Source organism: Lygodium microphyllum, chromosome 18, assembly GCF_053477565.2.
Source record: "Lygodium microphyllum isolate KBCC chromosome 18, Lygodium_microphyllum_v1.1.10, whole genome shotgun sequence".
NCBI lineage: Eukaryota > Viridiplantae > Streptophyta > Polypodiopsida > Schizaeales > Lygodiaceae > Lygodium > Lygodium microphyllum.
Genome location: NC_141152.1, coordinates 39,825,654 through 39,849,588, shown reverse-complemented (window position 1 = coordinate 39,849,588; position 23,935 = coordinate 39,825,654). Strand labels below are relative to the sequence as shown.

The window sequence follows — 23,935 nt, the reverse complement described above, 5'->3', positions numbered from 1 at the left end:
AAGGAAAGCCACTCCTCGAAAGTGAAAGGTGGTAGTATGTGAAGAACCTCATGGCAAAAGGGTCCCTCTCTTAATCGGAAGGAGTAGAAGTAGAAGTCCCCCTCTGAAGCCGAAGAAGAACTAGAAGCCCTCTCTGAGGGCGAAGTAAGAAAATCCCCCTCTGAATCCCAGTCTGAGAGAGAAAGGGAATCCAACCACTCATGGCTCATGGATTGCGAAGCATTTGATGATGAAGGAACTACCGCCAGTCGTGCCGAACAAGGTATCTCGAGCTTGGAAGAAGAAGCCGAAAAGCAACTACAAGTGGCTTCTCAAACCTAAGTGGAAGAGGGTAGGAAAGAAGGAGGCTCGGGATGAAGGGTGGGGAACAGTCGCGGGCTCTCAGGAGAGTGGACTGTGGAGGAGATATGGGCCGTGGAAGCTACTGTACCCAAAAGTGGGTGGGGGAAACCTCCGCGCAATGGGGTGGTCTCCAGGAGGGCTTATCGCTCATAAGGTCTTAAAGTCTCTGTGTGCTCAAAAGAACTTAGTGTGCGTCGGTTGCGGCTTATTGCCTTGAGCATAATACTTTGATAGCTGATGCAGAACGATCTTTGTGGCCCAAAAAGGAGAGGTGGCACAAGGAGTGCCTAGTGGAAGACGCATATACTCCATAAGCATGGGGAGCAAGGTCGATATCAACAGTCATCGGTGGAATGACCGTTCTTGCCACAATAGGAACACCCAGTAGATTGTTGGGGAAGAAGCCATGGGTACCAGTTGCCTTGCACAATGTGTGCCAAAAAAGGGGTATGAAGGAGCCTCCAACTGCCAAGAAGGAGCCACCGGCTGCAAACGCAGCCTGCAGCAGTGAGGGAGGAGCCGCCAGCTGCAAAATATCACCGCCAACAATCAGGGAACAGCCGCCAGTAGACTAATTGAGCATAGAACAGCCGCCAGAAGCAGGGAGGAGCTGCCAACAGTCTAAATGAGCCGCCAACAGTCTGGCTAAGCCGCCAGCAAGGAGGTGGAGGCGGCAGCAGCAGCCCTGAACGCAAGCTGAAAAACAGTACACACAAGAGGGAGCAGCCAACAATTAGGGTGTTGATGCAACAGAAGAAGAAGAGAAATGGATGCTGAACCTGCCACCGGTCTTTGCATTCACTGGAGTGGAGGATCTTTGCCACTCTTTGAGCAGATCGAGCTCTGATACCATGTCAAAAGACAACATACCAGCGAGACAGTAGGGTTTGCGGGGAGGAACATAGAGTGAACTCGGCAAACACTGAGAAAAAAATAGAGAAGAAACTCTAATGAATGGAATGATGAAGATTTGAATCATGGAGCGAATGTGATACAAGGGAACAAGGGTGTCGTAGCACAAGGAAGATGATGAAGACAGCCGTGAACCACAAACCGCAATGTCCTCCTGAAGGGGTGTGAGGGTAGTGGAGAGGCTGGAGAGAAGAGGTGATGGACTAAATGAATCACCGGTGAAGAATGAGGGACAAAGGCAGCCTATAAATAGGCAAAAGACTATCTAGGGTGGTGCTCAGAGGGAGGGCATCAGCTGTCTAGGGTGGCGCCCCACTGTGGGCGCCCAACCCCTTTTTGAGGCTGTCCACTGTGAAACCCTAAACGCAAAGCGCAAAACCCTAAACACAAAACGCAGAACGCAAACTACATGTGAAGGGTTTCTCAACAGGCTCATCTGCATTTTACAGCTCGTGATCATCTTGAGGCTATGTTTCAGCCTGCTACAGACCACCGCCTTGCCGTCCTACATCATCCAAAGCTGGTGGTTTCCGATTCCCATCTTCCTCCACTCCAAGAATGCCTTAGAATTGTGTTCCACTTCCTCTACAGTTGTCCTTCACCATTCAGCATTTATTTCTATACTCTACTACCCGCAGGACTGCCTTTTGCTCCCTTCACTATGCGAATTCCCTTCAGATGCTACCATTTGAGTAGCCAGAACAGTATAGTCATCTCAGAGCTTTGTTCCATTGTATCAACATGATTTATTCAGCACATGATTCAATGTTCATCATTCTTCACTCTTTGGCCGTTGTTGAAGGAGCTTGGCTGCCCGGAGACTCATCCTACTATTTTGTGGTGCGACAATGAGAGTTGCATTGCCTTGGCATGGAATCTTGTATTCCATGCTGGGACGAAGCACATCGAGATTGAGTACCACTTCATCCGGGAGAAGCTTCTGGACGAGACCATCGATGTGGAATACTGTAAGACCGAAGAAAATCTTGCAGATTTGTTTACGAAGGCACTTCGCAGGCTTTACTTCATCGACATTCCAGATCCCTCCGTATGCTGCCTTGTCGAGGATCTAAGAGGGGGTGTTAAGAGTCATTCGCTGGATGCCACGTCAGCAGGCTGCCACGTGGCAGCAGTTGGGCTGCAGCAATAGTCAAAACTGCACCAGTCGGCTGCATTTAAAGCAACTGACTTGATCAATTCTTTGCATTATTTCCACCCTATAAACTAGCCGAGTTTCCAGCAGTCTTGGCATATTGTCTTTGATAGATTTCATATTGCTGATTGCGGAGATTGCTCTCGGGGTTGACAGAGATCGAGATCCTCGAGGTGGAGACATATGCAGATATTCTCTCTACACCCGTGTATAATTTTGCATCCTTATACATCATTCTTCACTGTAGACTTTCTGCGTTTCACTATCTCTCTCTCTCTCTCTCTCTCTCTCTCTCTCTCTCTCTCTCTCTCTCTCTCTCTGTTCACTCTTTGTCACGGTCATTCGCTTCTACATTGCTTCACTCTGATACTTTTGCCTTTGACATCCTGTGATTTTCTCGAGTTGCGGGCTTGTAAATTTACTCTAACTCTAGTTATACCTCACATGTGCAACATTCACTTAACCATGTGATTAAAAAATAATCCACATGTTAAGTGAGGTTTCAAAAAATACATGTGCTCATGACAAGTCATGTCAACTACTAGTGCAATCTCACATGTGGTACAAGACGCAGCCCGATACTCTGCCTCGGTGGAGGATAGGGCTACCCTGGACTGCTTCTTGCTACTCCAAGAGATAGCACCAGCACCCAAGGTAAAACAATAACCTGTAGTAGACCGCCTTTGATCCACATCACCAGCCCAATCGGAATCACTCCAACCCACAAGAACAAGATCAGAAGCACCTGTACCTACTAGATAGAAAATCCTAAGGTCGGAGGTTCCCCTCTGAAACCGAAGTATTCTCTGAGTAGCCTGCCAATGCACTTGCTGAGGTACACTCATGAACCCAGCCAAGAGACCTACAGCAAAACATAGATCAACCCATGTGTTAAGGAGCCAAATCAATGATCCAGTCAGCTCACGGTAGCGGGCAGCATCCGCCAAAGGAGAATCTGTGTGTAAAGTGGCCTTCCAGTTCGAATCCATAGGAGTAGAAATCGACTGACAATCCTCTAGGTCAAAAGTCACCAAGAGCTCCTGTACATATCTCTGCTGAGAGATGAAAATCCCACTCTGAGTCTGATAAATCTCATGGCCCAAAAGAAATGAAGAAGTCCTAAATCTGTCATTTGGAACTTCTAATGTAGGGTTGCCTTCATCTCTTCGACCTTCTGGGCATGATCACCTATAATAATCAAGTCATCAACATACAAAACAAGCAACACACGACCACCCTCTGAAGTGTGGACATAAAGCTGCGGATTTGCCCTAGAGCGCCGATATCCTAACTTGGCTTGGAGAAACAAATCAATCTTCTCATTTCAAGCATGCGGAGCCTGCTTCAGGCCATACAAGGCCTTCTTCAGCCTGTAAACCTTCCCATGTGAGGAAGCAAAGCCTGGAGGCTGCTCTACATAGATCTCCTCCTTCAAATCACCATTCAAGAAGGCCAATTCCACATCCAACTGAAAAACAGGCCATCTCCTATGACCAGCAAAGACAAGAACAACACGAATAATCGCCATGCGAGCAATAGGGGCAAAAGTATCATGGAAATCAACACCTGGGCGCTGTGCAAAACCTTTAGCAACAAGGTGAGCCTTGTGCTTGTCCAAAGAGCCATCACTATGGTACTTGGTCTTGAAGACCTATTTGATACCAATCACCTTCTTATGAGAGGGACGAGGCACAAGGTACCAAGTGCCATTCCGCTCAATAACCTCCAACTTGGCTTCCATTGCTTTCTGCCAATGATCAAACTGTAAAGCCTCCATGGAGATATGCTCTCTATCCTGCATAACACGGGACATCAAACAATAGTTGGAGCAAGCAAGCTCCATAAAATGTGCTTAGTGCCTCCGTGACCTCCTCCGCGGTCCATCTCTTGATTGCCACTCCTCAAGAATCCCCTCGATCCCCCTGAATCTCGGAGGGTGTACCGTGTCACGAGCCCAACGAGGAGGAGGCCGGATCTTGCCTTGCGGATCTCGCCTCGGCGCTCTCCATCTACTGAAGTTTCTGGAAGGTCCATCAACAATAGAGGACCAATCGGTGAATCTGGTGGTTGGGAACTAGGCTCGTTATCCGAACAAGAGTCCTCAAGAGACACGGACTCGAGAGGAACAATCGTTGGGGCCCACCTATCACCGCGATCTCCAACTACAAGGTGATCCTCACCCCCCTCTGGGGCTGGAACCTCCACGAACGGAACATCACAGCTCATGTAGACATCCCGCTTAACAGGTTCATACAATCGGTAGCCTTGAGATTGCGAGCTATAGCCCACAAACACCTGTCTTCTAGAAGCCGCTTCAAATTTGTCACATTGTGTTTTCGGGATGTGAACAAAAGCATCACACCCAAAAACCCTAAAATAAGAAACATCGGGATTTGATCCAAAGTATGCCTCAAAAGGAGTCATACCAACAATAGCAAAAGTAGAGGAACGATTAAGGATGTGAACTGAAGTAGCCACAACCTCAACCCATAGACACTGAGATGTTTGACGATGCTCCATCATGATACGAGCCATCTCGATCACACTGTGATTCTTCCGCTCCAAGATGCCATTCTCCTAAGGGTGTTTGTATTGACAAACTCCTGGGGTATGCCGCAATCTACACAAACCGAGTAAACTCATTAGAAACAAATTCTCCGCCGTTATCCAATCGTAAGGTCTTCAGCTTCCACCCCGATCGGTTCTCCTCAAAGAGTAACCAATTCTTGAAGTTGAAGAAAGCCTTCGGCTTCAGCTTCAAGAAATAGGCCCATGTCATTATGCTGTAATCATCTACAATGAGCATGAAATACAAACTCCCTCGAAGGGATTCCGTCATCATCGTTCCACAAAGATCGGTGGAAACAAGCTCCAAGGGTGCTGAAGACGGCCTCGAAGCCTTGCTAGGAACAACATCACAACTCTGCTTCCCACGGATGCATGATACACAAGGGTGCTAACTCACCACAATATTTGGCAAACCTCGAACAAACTGGTCCTTAGACACCTTCCGAAGGTATTCATAATTGAGGTGACCAAATTGAGCATGCCAAAGCTCGGACTGAGTTTAGGAGGTAAGAATAAGAGAAGTCAAGGCAGAAAAAGACCGAAACTTATAGACTCCATTCTCCTCATAACCTGAAGAAAGAACCGCTCTCAATCCTCGATCAAGGATCCAAAAAAAATCCACATCAAATTGGACCAAGAGGCCGAGGGCACAAATCTTGTGCACCAAGAGAAGATGATACCCCAAAGCTGGCACATAAAGTACCACAGATGCATGGGCACCACCACGGCCATTTGGAATAAGATGCATGTTGTCACATCCCTGAATAGGAATAGACAAACTATCTCCAATAAGAATCTGACCATGAGAAGGCCACAAATGAGTAACACCTACTAAAGGAGGAGTCATGTGCCTAGAGGCACCATTGTCAACAATCCACTCCCGAGTAAATGGGGTCGTCAACGAAGCATTAGAAGCCGGCAAGGTCAAATCCTCAACCACCTCCAAATGGAGAAAAGCAGCTAATGAGGGAGCAGCCACCGCTCCGAAATCCTTTGAAGATTTTTCCTTCTTTGTCTTCTCCTTCTTATCCTTGTCAAGGCAATCCTTCTTCCAGTGATCTGATTTGCCACAAATGTGACAAGTAGACTCCTTGTCTTTGTCCTTTTTAGATTTGCCGTCCTTCTTCTTTTGGTCCTTCCCCTTCTTCTGAGAGGATTGACCAACCAAAGCTTCAGATTTCGAAGCATTGGTTCCTTTCAGTTACTCCTCTTGGTCCAAGACCATGAACCAACTCTTCCCACCGAAGAGTCTCAGACCACCTTGAAGCAATCAAGGCGGAATCAAAGCCACTAAAGCAAGGCGATAACTGTGAAAGAACAGCTATCGCCATGCCATGTCTTCAGAAGTGATCACATTCCCTGCGTTTTAAACCTGCATCTAAAGCTACCTTAGCTTGTTGATATGCTCCCGCATGGATGATGACTTGGTGACACTCATAGTCCTCATTTACACTTCCAAAGAAACTCACTTCATGACGGTCATCCGATTATACATCTGATCCAACTCCAGCCATATCTCCCTAGCCACCATCAAATGCTCTATATGAGAGATAACAACTGTAGTACATGAGAGAAATAAAAACGAGCGAATGCAAACATTGAGTTTATCCCAATGTGCTTGAGCCTTTGCCAACTCCACCTTTACACTAGAATAGAGTCCGGACTCGTCTTGCGAAGAAGTACGGTTGATAGCCTCCATAACAAGCCTACCAAATCATAGGACTCCAATATGGCAAGCATCGTGACCCGCCAGATGCGGTAGTTCTCACCATCAAGCTTTTGATCTGAAGTAACAGCCGGTAGGACGGTCCATGATCGCCTGAAACTCTATCTCAACCTCGGAAGACATCTTCACATACAATGCTTGCACAAAACACAAAAGGAGCTTGTGAAAATACAGCCTACTAGGGCTGAGGTTCACTCGCCCCGTTCCTTCTTCACCTGCCGGAGGTGATGAAAAGGTAAAATCTGCTCTTGAAGGCCAAAAACACAGCCTTCTTCCTTCTCTAACAGCAAAAAACAGCAGCAGCTTCAGCAAACCTTCTCTTTTCTCGCACGCCCACACTCGTCTCAGCCTTGTTCTGATATGCAATCCACCTACTCACACTTGAACGCTGAAAATGCAGCCTTGTGCCGCGCTGAAATCTCCTCTTCAAATGGGTCCCCACCCTAGGTCAGTCCTTCAATGCTCTAATACCATGTCAGAGTAAAGCAATGCAGAAGCGAATGACCAAGACAGAGTGAATAGAGAAAGAAGAGAGAAATGAAATAAAATGATATATTAACGTCTACAAAAGGCCAAAATGACCTATGAGGCCATGAGTTACAATCGTGTGTATGATGGTACAACTGTCTGGGCAAGATATGTAGCACGAAGCAAAATAAGAAAGAAAACTAACTATGGCTATGTGTAAAACATAGAGCTCTATCTAGTAACAATGAGCTCCAAATGGTACAATCTCATGTGGGTATGTAGGGCCTAGCTCTAGCCCGAGCAATAATCCCCTGTATCCGCCTATGAAGGTGTCATTGGTGTCTGTGTCAGGGCCTAGGACGTCTACATCAGCTAAGCTGAACGGCTTGATCAATTAGTACTCCTTGTCTGTGTGTGGACTGTGGCGGTGAGAGAGGCTCTCGTGTGCACTATGGCTGTAACTGTATTCAAGTCTTCTAAGTCTCCTTTGCAAAGAAGTCTATGAGTTGCCTCTGTGAAGGGCCTCGGTGTCCTGGAGCAGCTGTACTCCTGAGACGCATGTCACGAAGTCGTCATATCTCAAGAAGAAAGAGGCCAAGGCATCGCTAATCAGTAAAATCCATGACTCAGAATAATGGTCCAAATCCGTCTCTAAAGAGACAGTGGAAACGACCACGGACCTCATAATATGCTGGGCAGCGGACAGATATAATGCTCCTCTGTCTCTGGCTCTAATTGGCATATCTGGCATATGCGCTCCTCTGGTGGGATGGATCTATATCTGCTAGTCTCAATCTCAAACTGATGTTAGGAGGTGCACAACTGGCCAATAGTACATCTGATCCCATGGGAAAGATGGGTGTCCATGTATCTCGGGCAAACAATAAATCCATCATCTGTAGTATGAAGGAAATGCCCGCGGTAGAAAGCCATCTTTGTCCCTAGCTCCTGCCCTGGCATCAACCATGTCCGCCTGATATACAACTGGGTAAGATTCATCCTGATGATCTTATGAATCTCTAACCTGCTCAGATCAAGAGATGGTGCATCAAGGGAGTACTGGAAGGGGGGTATCCTGTATTCCATAAAGTAGTGTGGATGTGACCAGTGTATCGAAGAGCCATAGCTTGGTGCGGGTTTCTTAGAATTGCACTTGTGAGCACATCCTCTCCAAACCACCTAGTGCTGTGTATCCGTGAGTCAGTCTAGTGTCTGCTGCCTCTCGCATAGAAAAGGTGGGCCTTGTGAAAAAGACTCCCAGATATGTATAAAAATCCATATACTCCAGCTCCTCAGATCTATCTGTCAATTTAGGTGCTGATCTCCTGACCCACTGTGGTGTAGTATTAAATACCATCACCTTGGTTTTACCAAGGTTCATTGAAAGCCCACTGTCCAAAGTATAAGAGTGTAATGCATCCAAGTGTCTTTGTAGACCTTCTGGAGAATCAGCTATTAATACAATGTCATCTGCATACAATAGGAGAGGTATCCAAGTGCCAGCTAGTGGAGCTCCTCTATCTCATTCCTGTGAAATATAATCAGCAATCCCATCAATGTACAAGCCAAATAATGTCAAAGAGAGAGGGCATCCCTACTTCACCCCAATGGTGGAGTAAATAGGTGCCGAAAGGCCCTTAGGTGCCCGGACTTTGCCCACAACTCTCTCATACAGTGCCAAAATACCCCAACTGAGCTCTTTCGGTACTCCCATGGTATGCAATCTATGTATCAGCCTGTCTCTCAGTACTGTGTCAAAGGCTTTGCGGAAGTCCACAAAGCAGCAGTAGGTCCGTTGGCCATGGGCCCTTTCCTCCTCAATGATCGCTTTGAGTATGAGGATGTGATCCAATGTGGAGAAGCCTCTCCTAAAGCCAGCCTGTCCCTATGCTCTAAGACCCCACATCTCTGCCCACCTGCTTAACTCGTGCTCAAGGATGGAAGCATATAACTTAGCCAATGTATGCCCAACCATGATAGTCCGATAGTTACTGGGTAGAGTAGGGTCCCCTAACTTGAGGATAGGCACAATAGTGTTCGTGCTCCAACTTTCTGGTAGGCATTCACACATGGCTCTGTTAAACATGTAAGCTAGGAATCCTGCCACCAAATCTCTAGCATGGATCAGGTGCTCGGCTACTAATTCATCATGATCTTGTGTCTTTCCTCTGCTAAGTCTGTCAATGGCCTCTCGGACCCTACTTTCTGTAAAGAAAGTGGTGGTCTCTGGACAAGGCTCAAGTGGGTCAGGAAGAGGTGGCTGACCCTCCACAGTATAAAGACTAGTTGCATACTCCTCCCATACAGCAGTGGACGTAATAAGTGTGGTCGGGCAATGCTCTTTGAAAAGCCTCCAAGCCTCTCTAGAGAGAGAGAAAGAGACAGTGAAACGCAAAAAATCTGCAGTGAAGAATGCTCTGTAAGGATGCAGAATTATACACGGGTGCAAAGAGAATATTTGAGTATCTCTCAACCTCGAGGATCTCGATCTCCATCAGCCCCAAGAGCAATCTCCATAATCAGCAGGCTGAAATCTGTCAGAGACAATATGCCAAGACTGCTGGAAACTCAACCAATTTATAGGCTGGAAATAATACCAATAATTGATCAGGTCGGCTGCATTAAATACAGTCCGACTGCTGCTGCTGCAGTCAGACTACTGCCACGTGGCAACCTACTACGTGGCGTCCAGGGAATGACTCTTAACAAAAAGTTGCCATAAGTTATACTACATAGGCACCTGGTGGTATCTGGTGCCAATTGTTAGCCTAGGTCATTCATTTGGCCATAAGTGTCAGTTGGTGACACTAGAGAAGTGGCGTTTAATGGTACCTAATGCCAATCTAATGGTCAAAGATGGTGGAGAGACACTCGAAAATGGAAGTTGCCTAGCCAATTTAATTATTAGCCATTCATATTATTTTTTAGGACATTGAAATCATTATTAGATTAATTTTCAGTATTTAAAGACTGAAAATTAATACTTAATTATGAATAATGTTGGAAAAACCATTTGGAAAGCCTACAACTTGTCAAAAATGCCCATGCAAGACTAAAAAACGTCTTTAGAGACTGGAGAGAGGCATTTGAGTGGATTCAACCTGCAAGAGAGAGAGAGATGTTGTTGGTTTGATTTGCAGCCATTGGAGGATCTTCTGAGGCAACCAAGGATAGGAGAAGGCCAATCAACAACAGGTGACAACATCTACAGGCTGTTGAGACAAGGTAGCAGCAGTAAATGACTGATTTTCTTCAGTTCTTTGCATCGACAAGCTGTTGAGACAGCAACAGTAAATGGCAGAATTTCTTCAGTTCTTCATGAAGAAAGTCTGAATTTTCTCTCTTCTCAGCACTCTCTCTCGCCTCCCAGCCTTGCTTCGAAGATTACAGCATCGAGATCACTAAAGGCAGAATTTCAAATTTCTCTACTGTGAACCCTAATCTGCAACACAAATTAGGGTTTAACAGTAACCTCAGGAGGCGTGTCAAAAATTGGAAGCTCCAAGACTTGGATTCAATAGGGCTAAAGCTATTTTCAATCAAATTCAGGTGGAGGGACCATCAAATCAATGAATTTGGGGCCTTTTCCATCTCCATCAAAGCAAGTTAAGGCCAATTGATTGCCCGAATCAAGGGGTAAATCAGATAGAAAACATATTGGTCATTTTGGACAGCAAGGGAAGTTGGAACACCGAAAAGGATTGGGAGAATCCCATTGTACATCAACTTCTTCTTCAATTAAGTTACATAAATACCGAAAGGGGCACCAGTTTTGGGGCTAACAGGGTGTCCAATGTCCAAGATTATATGGTAAAGGGTGCATTTCAATTTTGTGAATTTGTTAATTGCTGTAAATAGTGCTTAATCAGGTTATTTACCATCCTATCCAAGGAGGAAGGCTAGGTACATCACTACTCATCATACAATGCTTGCATTGGTTGCCAAGTAGGATATGGAGCTTATCCAAATGGATATTAAGACACATGCTTACACTGGGATTTGCATGAGAATCTTTATATACGCAACTAGAGGGATTTGTTGTGTAGGGCAAGAAATAGTTGCTATGTAAGCTCAACGAAAGCTTATATAGATTGAAGCAAGCTCCTAGGAATGCTAATATAAGTTCTATGGATGGTAGCCTTATGATCTTAATACTTTATGCAAGTGACATGCTTATTGCTAGAAAATCACTATTGGATGTGGATGCATTGAAAAAAAGGTTGCATGAAATCTTTAACATGAAGCAATTGAGGAATTAAAATCATATTCTTGGCATGCTAATTATGAGAGACCGATATAAGAAGATTCTTTGTCTATCTCAAAAGCAGTACATTGGGAAGGTACTTGAATATTTCAATATAGAGAGGGGAAAGGCTATCAATGTCTTGTTGTCTCCATATTTGAAACTCAACCAAGAAGACAACGCTCAGTCTAATGAGCACAAGGCTGAAATGGCCAAGGTAGCTTCTATATCCATGTTGGTAGCTTGATGTATGCTGTGGTAGCTACGCATCTAGACATTGCTTATACAAAGGGAGTGGCTAGTAGGTTTAGGGCTAAGGAGAAGCAAATTAAGCTTCTCAAGATTCATATGGATGACAACCTTGCAAATCTTCTCACAAAGAGTTTATCTTTAGCACTTTGCATATTGCAAAGTGTTGACGGGCATTGGATAGTATCTTCACTATTTATTCTCCCTCAAATGCATTGGCCTTTTAAGTGGGAAGTTATTGGGACCAAAGGCCAGATGGGCATCCCATGTACTAGTACACACTGTATAGTCATATATTAAGTGAAAATAAGGAAGAATAAGGGGATCCAAATACCCACAAAAACTTCTTGTGTGCTTGCTCTCTTGCTCTCACCATCTTGCTCTCTCAGTCCATTGACTCTGCTTCCCACTACAGCTTTCTTAGACAATGCCACATGGCAAAAAATTAGGTGTCCAATGCTAGCACATGTGCCCACGATATGGAGCTGGACACTGATCCTCAACATATTAGAAAATGCCACGTGAAAAAAATAGGTGTCTACCACTAGCACATGTGCCCACGATATGGAGCTGCACACTGATCCTCAACATATTAGGAAAAAACTGCACTTGAAGGATCTTAGTAAACCCTAACAATGCAAAGGGCTTGCCTAGCCTACTGCCTCGAGCTCATAACACAAACCTTCCCCTCAGATAAGTTGCCTACCCTTATGAAGCAAACCTTATGAATCAGTGTGTTGTAAGCCCCCTTGGTGAGCTCTGTAAAAGCAGCACACTGCTACATTTACCCTCAACTCTACATTTCATGATGGTTCCATTCAGTGCATTAGAAATTTAGTTTCCCTAAACACTCCTTGAAAGTCAAAAGTGAGTTTGACTCCATAATAGAGATCATGCAACCTACAAGACTCCAGGCTACAACAAACAGCCTCGTGATACTGGGCACAAATGAAGGTGTTTGAACTACCACATACTTTAACTTTCATATAATTAATGTGTAGTCTGTGTACTTATCCATGTTGCAGCTAGTGGTATGGCCATGTTTTGAAATATCCAGTCACAGAATACAATAGCACCCCTAGGCACTGTGAGTAAATAACATGGTTGAACTCAGAGCATTGCCAAGATCAAGTCAAATTGCTTATTGCATGGCCATAGTACATTATGGGTTTGACACTTCCATTATGGAAAAGAGCATCCTCACACTATTATAAGTGAGTGACTTCACATACGGACAATCCATCTCTTAGCTTCAATAAAGTCTTATATTCAGAACTGCTGAAAAGACAAAACATAAAATTAGGACTCCAAACTAGGATAAACCCATCTGATAAATTTCAACTGAAGTCAAAAGTTTAAAGCTTGTTTACTGTGACAGGAAGAGCACCAAAAACATGGCATATCATACACAAATATTATAGCCATACAGTAACACTCCTGACCAACTCTTCTGTGAATTCCTGGATATTGACAAATGCTGTGACTTTCCCCTATAAACTGTGAAGGCAAGAAAAGAAATAAAAGAAAACTAATATTTATGCTGTGCTTTCAAAAGGTGACCGAATTTTAGGCTGGACTACTACTAAGAGATGTACCAGAACCAATCATGCAGCTCTAAAGTTTGATTTAAAGAAGCTACCTGAGTGGGTAGTTTGCATGTGTGAATGCAAATCCCAACACATTTGCTTTCCTCTAGGTACTTGCATCGTTCCACAAAAACCTGCTCAGAGTTTCCAACTAATTACTGCATCTTGATTAAGCCTGCAAAGGCTTCACTTTACAGCTATAAAGCTGTAGCCGTAAGTATAAAAAGGAATTAGGGCTTAATTTGAGTTATGAAATCCAAATGATTACATAGCTTGAAAAATGCTTTATTGATTCCTGTTTTAAAGGATGCAGTGCTTACCCCACTTTCCAAAGATGATCCATCTGGCAGATCAATGGTGTTGACTGAGCACCTTCCCATGAGCCACTGGCAGGTTGCTTGTGTCACTCTAGCTGCTTTCCAGTTGCAAAGGATCATACAATGCACTTCTAGAACTTTCCAATGAAGTACCAAATTTACAAATGGGAAAATATGAAGCCGCACCGGTAAGAATGGCAGCTGGCTTCCCACCAAAGAGAGATGCCACAAGAGATTTGAATAACGGTAAGAGGGCTGGTGGAAACAAAGACTTCAATATGCGCACCTGTAAAGGTTAAGCAGGAATATAAGATGGAAATTTGATGTGGTATTGCAAAAGATCTCATGTATAAACATGTATTAGTCCCAAGAGACCCTTTGGGTCTTTTGCAAACCTTTTACAGCTTTATAGTTTCTTAAACTTTCCAAGGACATCAATATAAAAATCTCTTTTTCTTTCCCCCTACATTTTAATAGTGTAGTATAAAAGAATCCAGCATACGTAAGGCCATCTAGTGAACATGTAGGTCCCATATAAGTGAACATTGTTAAACCTCAAGAAGAGGCTATCATGCCCTCTATTATTCCAAAATATGTGATACTTGTTAGAGCTGGACATTTCCTGGACTGGCAGGGGGAGCCCGAGCAGTTGTGCAGCAGGCGACAAGGGCAGGATGTGTGCCATGTGGCAGTTGGGCAGTCAGACTGTCCAGTCGGACAGCTGCTGTCCAGCCGACCTGCATTATCTGGTGCATTGTTTTCAGCCTATTTATAGGCTTTATTTCCAGCAGCCTGTCAGTTGTCTCTCACAGATTTCAGGCTGCAAACCATGGAGATTGCCCTCGGGGCTGATGGAGACCGAGATCTTCAAGGAGGAGACCGAGATTTTCAGCGTTCAAGTGCCAGCGGGTGGGCTGCGGATCAAAACAAGGCTGAAGCAAGCATGGGCATGTGAGAAAAGAGAAGATTTGTTGAAGCTGCGGCTGTTTTTTTTGCTGTCAGAGAAGGAAGAAGGCTACATTTTGGGCCTTCAAGTGCAGATTTTACCGTTTCATTGCCTCCAGCGCGGGTGAAGAAAGAGCAGGACAAGCAACCCATAGCCCTAGCAGGCTATATTTTCATAATCAAAGGGGGCTGCTCTTTGTGTTTTGTGTAGGCATTGCAAGTGAAGATGTCTTCCGAGGCCAAGATAGAGTTTCAGGCAAATATGGACCGGAAGGTGCCCATTCTACCAACTCTTCCTTCAGATCAAAAGCTCGATGGTGAGAACTACCGCATCTAGCAGATCATGATGCTTGCCATATTGGAGTCCTATGATTTGGCGGAGCTTGTTACGGGGGCTATCAATCATCCTTCTTCACATGAAGATTCCCAACTCTCTTCCTGAGAAGGTGGAGTTGGCAAAGGCTCAAGCACGTTAGGATAAACTCAATGCTCACATTCGCTCGTTTTTATCTCTCATGTACTACAGTTGTTATATCTCTTATAGAGCATTTAACAGTGGCTAGGGAGATATGGCTGGAGTTGGATCAGATGTATAATCGGATGACCATCATGAAGTGAGTCTCTTTGGAAGTGCAAATGCAGACCATGAGTGTCACCAAGTCATCATCCATGCGAGAGCATATCAACAAGCTAAGGCAGCTTCACATGCAAGTTCAGAACGCATGGAAGGTGATCACTTCTGAAGACATGGCGATAACTCTCCTTTCACACCTACTGCCTTGCTTCAATGGTTTTTATTCCACCTTGATTGCTTCAGGGCAGTCTGAGACTCTTCAGTGGGAAGAGTTGGTTCCTATGGTCTTGGACCAAGAGGAGCAGCTGAAAGGAACCAATGCTTCGAAATCTGAGGCTTTGATTGGTCAATCCTCTCAAAAGAAGGGGAAGGACCAAAAGAAGAAGGAGGACAAATCTAAGAAAGACAAAGACGAGTCTGCTTGTCACATTTGTGGCAAAACAGGTCATTGGAAGAAGGATTACCCTAACAAGGAGAAGAAGAAGAAGAAGAAGGAGGAGGAGAAATCTTCAAAGGATTCTAGAGCAATGGCTGCTCCCTCATCAGCTGCTTTTCTCCATTTGGGGGTGGTTGAGGATTCGACCCTGACGACTTCTAATGCTGCGTTGACTGCACATGACTCCTACAAGTGTTACTCATTTGCAGCCCTCTCATGGTTAGTTCTCATTGGTGATAATTTGTCTATTCCTATTCAGGGATGGGGCAACATGCATCGTATTCCATATGGGCGTGGTGGTGCCCATGCATCCGAGGTACTTTATGTGCCAGCTTTGGGGTATCATCTTCTCTCGGTGCACAAGATTTGTGCCCTCGACCTTTTGGTTGAATTTGATGTGGATTCTTTTCGGATTCTTGATCGAGGATCAAGATAGGTTCTTTCTTCAAGTTATGAGGAGAATGGAGTCTACAAGTTGCGGTCTTCTTGTACCTTGACTTCTCTTCTTCTTACCTCTCAAACTTCGTCCAAGATTTAGCATGCTCAGTTTGGCCATCTCAATTATGATTACCTTCAGAAGGCATCTAAGGACCAATTCGTTCGAGGTTTGCCGGATATTGTGGTGAGCCAGCAGCCTTGTGTATCCTACATCCATGGGAAGCAAACTCGTGATGTTGTTCCCAGCAAGGCTTCGAGGCAGTCTTCACCACCCTTGGAGCTTGTTTCTACTGATCTTTGTGGACCGATGAGGACGGAATCTGTTGGGAATAAAGGCTCACCATGCCTTTTACCGTGTTTGGGTGTGAACGCACCCTTTCATTTTTTGTACTTTATGTATATTCAAAACCTAAAATGTGGTACATGAGTCTTTGTACCAAACATCAAGTGTCGTGCTCACTCTCTCACCCTATTGCCCTCAACTCTCTACGCCTTCACTCTCAGCTCACGAACAGCCTTCACAACAACTCGTATCAGAGCACATATGCTATGCACGCTTCCCGAAGCCAGTGACAGTCGTCAGGCCGCGTGACAAGTGAGCAAGAGCTTCAAGCACCAGTCATTAGTGTTCGGCAAGCGCAGGAGAGGTAGTCGACGAGCGATAGGTTGGCGTGACTAGCCTCAACACGGCCTGTACACAACCTATGCAAACGTGACCACACTCGCGTGTAGGCAGAACCAAGCAAAGACAGGCAACACGACAAGTTGCGAGACCAAACGAAACGGGTTGTAGGCACACGGCGGACAGGATGAGCTGCGACCAAACGGGACGGGGTTGTAGGCACAAGGCGAACGGGACGGGGCTGCAACCAAATGGGACGGGCGTGAAATCTATGACCAGCAAATCACGAATAGATCACGAATAGAATCCGCTCCAGAGTCAACGTTTTTTTTCTGAAATTTTCCTTTTTTTCAATTTCCTCTCCCTTCGAACAAGCACAGAATACAAATCTATGCACATATGCTCCTGGAAAATTGGGCCTTTTCTCAGATTTGGGGACTTTAATGCAAAAGTGGACAATCTGACTCAGAAATTGCGAAATCAATTCACAATTACCCATGAAATTTTGGGGCTTTTTCACATTTCAATGAAATTTCTTCAACTTCAGTGCAATTTGTGCACACCGGACTCGGGAAATTTGGGACTTTTGCAGAATTTCATCAATTTGTGCTAGAATTGCCTGGTATATGTACTTGGGTACTTGAATTGATGCAATTTGAACAGATTATCCTCTTAAAATTTGGGCCTTTTGACCCAAATTGTCAAATTTGTGCTCAAGAATGCCTTTAGACAGAAATTGCGGTGAAATTTTGGGGATTTCACATGTAACTATTAGCTTGGTCTCTAAGTGTGTCAGAAATTTCTTAAGAAATGCAGCAAACAACATTTTTTTATTCTGAAACTTCATTTGCAGATCTGAAATTTCTGCAATCTTGGGATTTTCAATGCTGGTTGGTACTCTTGTGCACTGTGGTCACTTGTGTCATATTCGGGCTTGTCTTTGGTGACTGGTTAGTCAATTTGGGACTGCAAATCATGGCTGGAAACAGTGACAGCAGTAATCTTCTTCCCATTAAGAAGCTTGAGGGTGCCCATAATTTTGCAATCTGGCAGAAACAATGCTATAATGTCTTGGTGCAGAAGAAACATGTAAAGCCCATCAAAACAAAGGGGATCAAACCAGCAGCAGACATGAAACAAGACGAGTGGGATGACTTGGACGAGCTTGCTCGCTCTACCATTGAGCTCTCAGTTTCAGACAACTTGCTCTTCAACATTGAGAAACTGAATTCAACATATGCAACGTGGCAAAGGCTTGGAGAATTGTTTGCTTAGAAAAGTGCAACCAGCAAGGTTTATTGGCTGAAATTTTTGATGGACTTTCGCATGAAAGAGGGTATAGCAATGTCTGTACATTTGAATGAGTTCTACTCAATTTTCGATCAGCTGATTGCTTTGGATTTTCATATTGATGAAGAATTCAAAGCTACCTTCTTGCTATCCACTCTACCTGAAAGTTGGGATACTTTCAGGACACCTTTGAGTAATTCGAATGCTCAGTTGTTATACTTTGATGTGGAGAGTTATTTGCTAATGGAAGAACTACATAGGCAGAATAACTCAACAAACATGTCTTCAAATGCATTACACACTAGAGGCAGATTTCAACATAAGAGCAGTTCTGAAAACAGAGCACGCAGCAAATCTCGTGGAAAGAATGTGGAGTGCCATCATTGTGACAAAAAGGGGCACTACAAAAGGGATTGCTTTCAACCGAAGAAAGAGAAGGGCAAAAACAAAAACAATGAAGCCAACAAGGCTGAAAACAAGGACAGGCAGCCTGTCAAAAAGAGCAATGTGAAAATAGAAGAGGTTAATGTAGTCACTCATGATAATGACAGTGATGGTGATGTACTTTTAGCTTCTTCTTTGGATGCAAATGCATTGATTGCAGAGGATGATATTCACACTTAGATACTTGATTCAGGTGCGTCTTTTCATGTGACACCCCATCATGCGTGGTTCTCTGACTACAATGGTGCATGTAAAATTGCAAGCATTGGAAGTGTGAAACTAGAATTTCAGCATGGCTCCGTGTTTGTTTTGCATAATATGAGACATGTACCTCAGCTCAAGAAGAGTTTGATAAGCACAGGGCAACTAGATGATAAAGGCTATCACACCACCTTCGGGGATAGCAAATGGAAAATATGTAGGGGCTCCCGCATTGTTGCCAAGGGGTCCAAAAGTGATACTGTGTATCCTTTGCACGTATCTAGTGTGCATGACCATGTTGTCGCCATAACTGAGCAGTCAAGTGTTTCTTTGTGGGATAGCCGATTGGGGCACATGAGTCAATCTAGAATGAAAGTGCTCTCTCATCTGGGTTATTTACCGTCCTTGAGGTATGTTGATTTTGAACAGTGTGATCATTGTATTTATGGTAAACATACTCAAATGTCACACAAAAAATCTCTCTCTAAAGTCTTCACCCTTAAGAGTTAGTACATTTAGATGTATGTCAAATGCCACGATTATCTCTAGGGGGGAAGAAGTATTTCATTACCTTTGTTGATGATGCCACACGCAAAGTTTGGGTTTATCCAATCCATCGCACAGACGAGGCCTTGAATAAATTTAACAAATTCATAGCACTTGCTGAAAATCAAGCCAGCAAGACGTTAAAATGCCTTCGCTCTGACAATGGTGGGGGATATCTGTCCAAAGCCTTTCAAGACTTTCTGACAGCAAAGGGATTAAAAGGGAGCTTACTACTACTCATAATCCGCCCCAAAATGGTATTGCAGAGCATATGAATAGGACCATTCGAGACAAAGGTCCGTACAATGCTGTCACATATTGCTTTACCTCATGGTTTTTGGGCAGAGGCTATTATGACAACCGTACACTTGATTAATCAGTCACCAAACTGGTCCTATGGAGGGAAGTTCCCCAAGAAGTGTGATCAGGCAAGCCACCTTCGTATACACACTTAAAAGTGTTTGGCTGCAAGGCATTTGTGCAAATACACAAGAAAGAACGCAGCAAACCTGAGCCAAAGTCCTGTAAATGTATTTTCCTAGGATATGGTGATGAAGGTGAAATGGGATATAGATTATGGGATCCGGAGAAAAGAAAAGTAGTACGCAGCAATGATGTCATCTTCCGGGAAGCTCGCATGCACAAACAGCCCGAAAGAACAGAGGAGGTCCGAAGGGTTGTATTCAGGGAGGATGTATCAATAGAACAACAAAGAACGCCCATTAGACAGCAGCAAATACCTGCTAACAATGTCCCTGAAAATGCAGGGAATGATACTGTAAATGATCAGCAAGATCTTGCCGATAATGTCCCACAAATTCAATAAGAATATGTGCACCTAGAACAACGTGAACCAATTATACATCAAGCTGTTAATGCAAATTTGCAAGCTGAACAGCCAGCAAATATTGACCACTGAGTCCGTAGGTCAAATAGAGTGCAAAAACAGCCAAAATAGATTAGTTCCAAGAGTAAACTATGTGGCTGATTATGTCATGTTAAAAGATTGTGGTGAACAGTCATGCTTCCAAGAAGCAATGGACAGACTGGATAGTAAGAAATGGCAAAAAGCAATGCTATCACAGATGGAATCTCTCATGAAGAAGGAACTTGGGATTTGGTACATTTTCCAAAAGGACAAAAAGTGCTACCTTGCAAATGGGTTTACAAAATGAAAGTCACCTCTAGTTCTTTACCCAAGTACAAGGCACGCTTGGTTGCTAAAGGGTACAAGCAAGAACATGGAATTGATTTTGATGAAATCTTTTCTCCTGTAGTCAAAATGACTACTTTGCGAACCATCTTGGGCTTGGTTGCATTTGAGGACATGAAACTCATACAAATGGATGTAAAAACCGCCTTCTTACATGGTGATTTGCATGAGGAAATCTATATGCAGCAGCCTGGCGTTTTTTTTGCAAAGGGAAAAGAACATATAGTATGTAAACTCAACAAAAGTCTGCATGGGCTGAAGTAGGCACCACGAGAATGGTAACAAAATTTGATACATTTATGCAATCTCAGGGATTTCATCGTTCTCAAGTAGATCACTGCTTAGACACCAAGAAGGCAGCAAATGGCAGCCTTATTCTCTTGGTTTTATATGTGGATGACATGCTGATTGCAGGCAAGGATGTTCATGCCTTGGACTCCTTGAATCAGAGTCTACACAATAGCTTTGATATAAAAGATCTTGGTGAGGCAAATCACATTCTTGGCATACATATACTCAAAGACAGATCAAAGGGTCTTCTTTATCTGTCACAGTAGGAGTATATTAACAAAAGTTCTGCAACGTTTCAATATGGAGGGGGGGAAAGCTATCAATGTACCATTGTCTCCATATGTGAAACTTAGTGCAGATGACAACCCTACATCAAATGATGGAAAGGCTGAAATTGTTAGCAGTCATGTTTGTCATGCCTTGTCATCTCCTGCCTGTGAGCCTCAGCCTGAGTCAGACGAGGACATTAGGAGCTCTGACATGTCTGTCATGTGTTATGATGGGGGAGGCTAGTCACTCTCGACTGGCTCTCTTAGGATGTGCATTTCTTTTTGGCCTCTTTTAGTGGGCAGCCACTGGCTGCCCGGCCACTTTTTTGGTCACTGATGTGGGGCGCCCATTTTAGGGCATTTATAGGGTTTGTTCTTTTGCCTATTTATAGGCAGCCCCCCTCCCCACTTGATCACTTGTCTTCTTGCAGATTCCGACACTCCTTCTCCCCCGTGGTGGTGCTGCCATCATCACCAGCCTGATCTGGTGCCCTCACTGACGCTGTGGGCTGCGTGCAGGGACTGATCAGTCTCCTTCCGCCTCCCCGTTTGTATTCAGCATTCATTTCAGTCAGTGCAGATTTCTCTTCCTTATTTTTTGCTTTCTCTCTCTCTCTCCCTCCGTGTTCGTATTCCTTCTTCCGCAGCGCACTCTCACAGAAATGGCCAAGATACCTATGCTTCAGCTGTTGGTAGCTTGATGTATGCTATGGTTGCTACACATCCTGACATTGCATTTGCGATGGGAGTGGTTAGCAATACATGGCATATCCTGGCAAAAAAGCATTGGGAAGCAGTGAAGGGTATCATGAGATACCTTAAGGGCACAAAGGATTTGGGTATTTGCTTTGGTAAGCAAAATTCATCTGTTATTAGTTTCACGCATTCACACTATGCTAGCCATCCTAACTGCTTGAAGTCTACTTCAAGCTATGTGTTTATGTTCACAAGAGGAGCAATCTCTTGGATATCTAGGCTACAAAAGTGTGTTGCATTGTCTACTACAAAGGCAGAATATGTGGCTACCACAGAGGCATGCAAAGAAGCTTTATGGCTTTCACGTCTGGTGATAGAGCTTGGGATTACAAAGGTTCCTATCCTCCACTGTGATAGTCAGAGTGCTATCATGCTAGCACGGAATCCTGTCTTTCACACAAAGACAAAGCACATACAAGTAAAGTATCACTTTATCAGGGATGTACTTGACAGCAAAGGTATTGAGCTTGTCAAGGTCCATACAGATGATAATCCTACAAACCTTCTTACAAAGGGTCTTCCAGCTGAGCGGTTTGCTCATTGTTGCCAGATGATGGGGATTGGATAGTATATGTGTCTTTCACCTTCGTACATACATAGACCGAGTTTATTCTTTCCTCTACCTTCAGGCATGTTGCCTTTAGGTGGGAGGTTGTTGGAAATAAAGGCTCGTATGCCTTTTACCATGTTCGAGTGTCAACGCACCCTTTCATTTTTTGTACCTTACATATATTCAAAACCTAAAATGTGGTACATAAGTCTTTGTACCAAACATCAAGTGTCGTGCTCACTCTCTCACTCTACTGCCCTCAACTCTCTGCACCTTGACTCTCAGCCCACGAACATCCTTCACAACAGAATCCCTTCGAGGGAGCTTGTATTCCATGCTCATTGTGGATGATTACAACAGGATGACATGGGCCTATTTCTTGAAGCTAAAGTCGAAGGCTTTCTTCAACTTTAAGGATTGGTTGCTCTTTGTGGAGAACCGATCGAGGCGGAAGCTAAAGACCTTAGGATCGGATAGCGGCAGAGAATTTGTTTCTAATGAGTTTGCTTGGTTTTTTGCAGACCATGGTATTCACTAGGAGTTTGCCAATACGATTGACCCTCTGTTGTCGATGGACCTTTCAGAAACTTCAGCAGATGGAGAGTGCCAACGAGGCGAGATCCAGCCTCCTCCTCATTGGGCCCGTGACACCCTCTGAGATTTAGGGATCGAGGGGTCCCTAAGGAGTGGCAATAGATGTTGGACCACGGAGGTCATGGAGGCATCAAGCACATTCTATGGAGCTTCTTTGCTCTAACTATTGTTTGATGTCCCGTGTTATGCAGGAGAAAGAGCCTATCTCCGTGAAGGAGGCTTTACAGTTTGATCATTGGCGGAAAGCAATGGAAGCAGAGTTGGAGGCTATTGAGAGGAATGGCACTTGGTACCTTGTGCCTCGTCCCTCTCATAAGAAGATGATTGGTATCAAATGGGTCTTCAAGACCAAGTACCATAATGATGGCTCTTTGAACAAGCACAAGGCTCACCTTGTTGCTAATAGTTTTGCTCAGTGCCCAAGTGTTGATTTCCATGATATTTTTGCCCCTACTGCTCATATAGCGACTATCCATGTTGTTCTTGCCTTGGCTGGTCATAAGAGATTACCTATTTTTCAGCTACATGTGAAGTCGGCCTTCTTGAACAATGATTTGAAGGAGATCTATGTAGGGCAGCCTCCTGGCTTTGGTTCCTCATATGGGAAGATTTATAGGTTGAAGAAGGCCTTGTATGAACTGAAGCAAGCTCCTGTGCTTGGAACAAGAAGATTAACTCATTTCTCCAGGCAAAGTTGGGCTATCAGCACTCTAGGGCCAATCCGCAGCTTTATGTACACGCTTACGAGGGTGGTCATGTGTTGTTTGTTTTGTATGTTGATGACTTGATTGTTACAGCTGACCATGCCTAAACCGTCGAAGAGACAAAGGCAGCCTTACATCAGAAGTTCAAGATGACGGATTTATGACTTCTCTATTTCTTTTTGGGCCTCGAGATTTATCAAACTCACAGGGGGATTTTCATCTCTCAGTAGAGATATGTACAAGAGCTCTTGGTGATTTTTGAGATAGAGGATTGTCGGTCGATTTCTACTCCTATAAATCAGAACTAGAAGGCCACTTCACACGCAGATTCTCCTTTGGCGAATGCTACCCACTATTGTCAGCCCCTCCGCATGTGCATTGGCAAGCTGCTCAGAGGATACTTTGGTTTCTGAGGGGGATCTCCGACCTCACGATTTTCTATCCAATAGGTACAGGTGCTTCCGATCTTGTTGTTGCAGGTTGGAGTGATTCCGATTG

At 44.3% G+C, this 23,935-nt stretch overlaps 1 protein-coding gene across 1 annotated transcript in view; it reads right to left on the bottom strand.

Moving 5' to 3' along the window:
• The window catches only part of LOC148020778 (beta-carotene isomerase D27), a 75,697-nt gene that overhangs the window by 42,050 nt on the left and 9,712 nt on the right, over window positions 1–23,935 (bottom strand). Inside the window, exons 4-6 of the mRNA XM_087699447.1 lie at window positions 13,751–13,850; window positions 13,568–13,659; window positions 13,301–13,381 (exon numbers count right to left, since the gene is read on the bottom strand). Coding sequence (XP_087555573.1) covers window positions 13,301–13,381; window positions 13,568–13,659; window positions 13,751–13,850 — 273 coding nt within the window. The remainder of the gene's footprint in view (window positions 1–13,300; window positions 13,382–13,567; window positions 13,660–13,750; window positions 13,851–23,935) is intronic.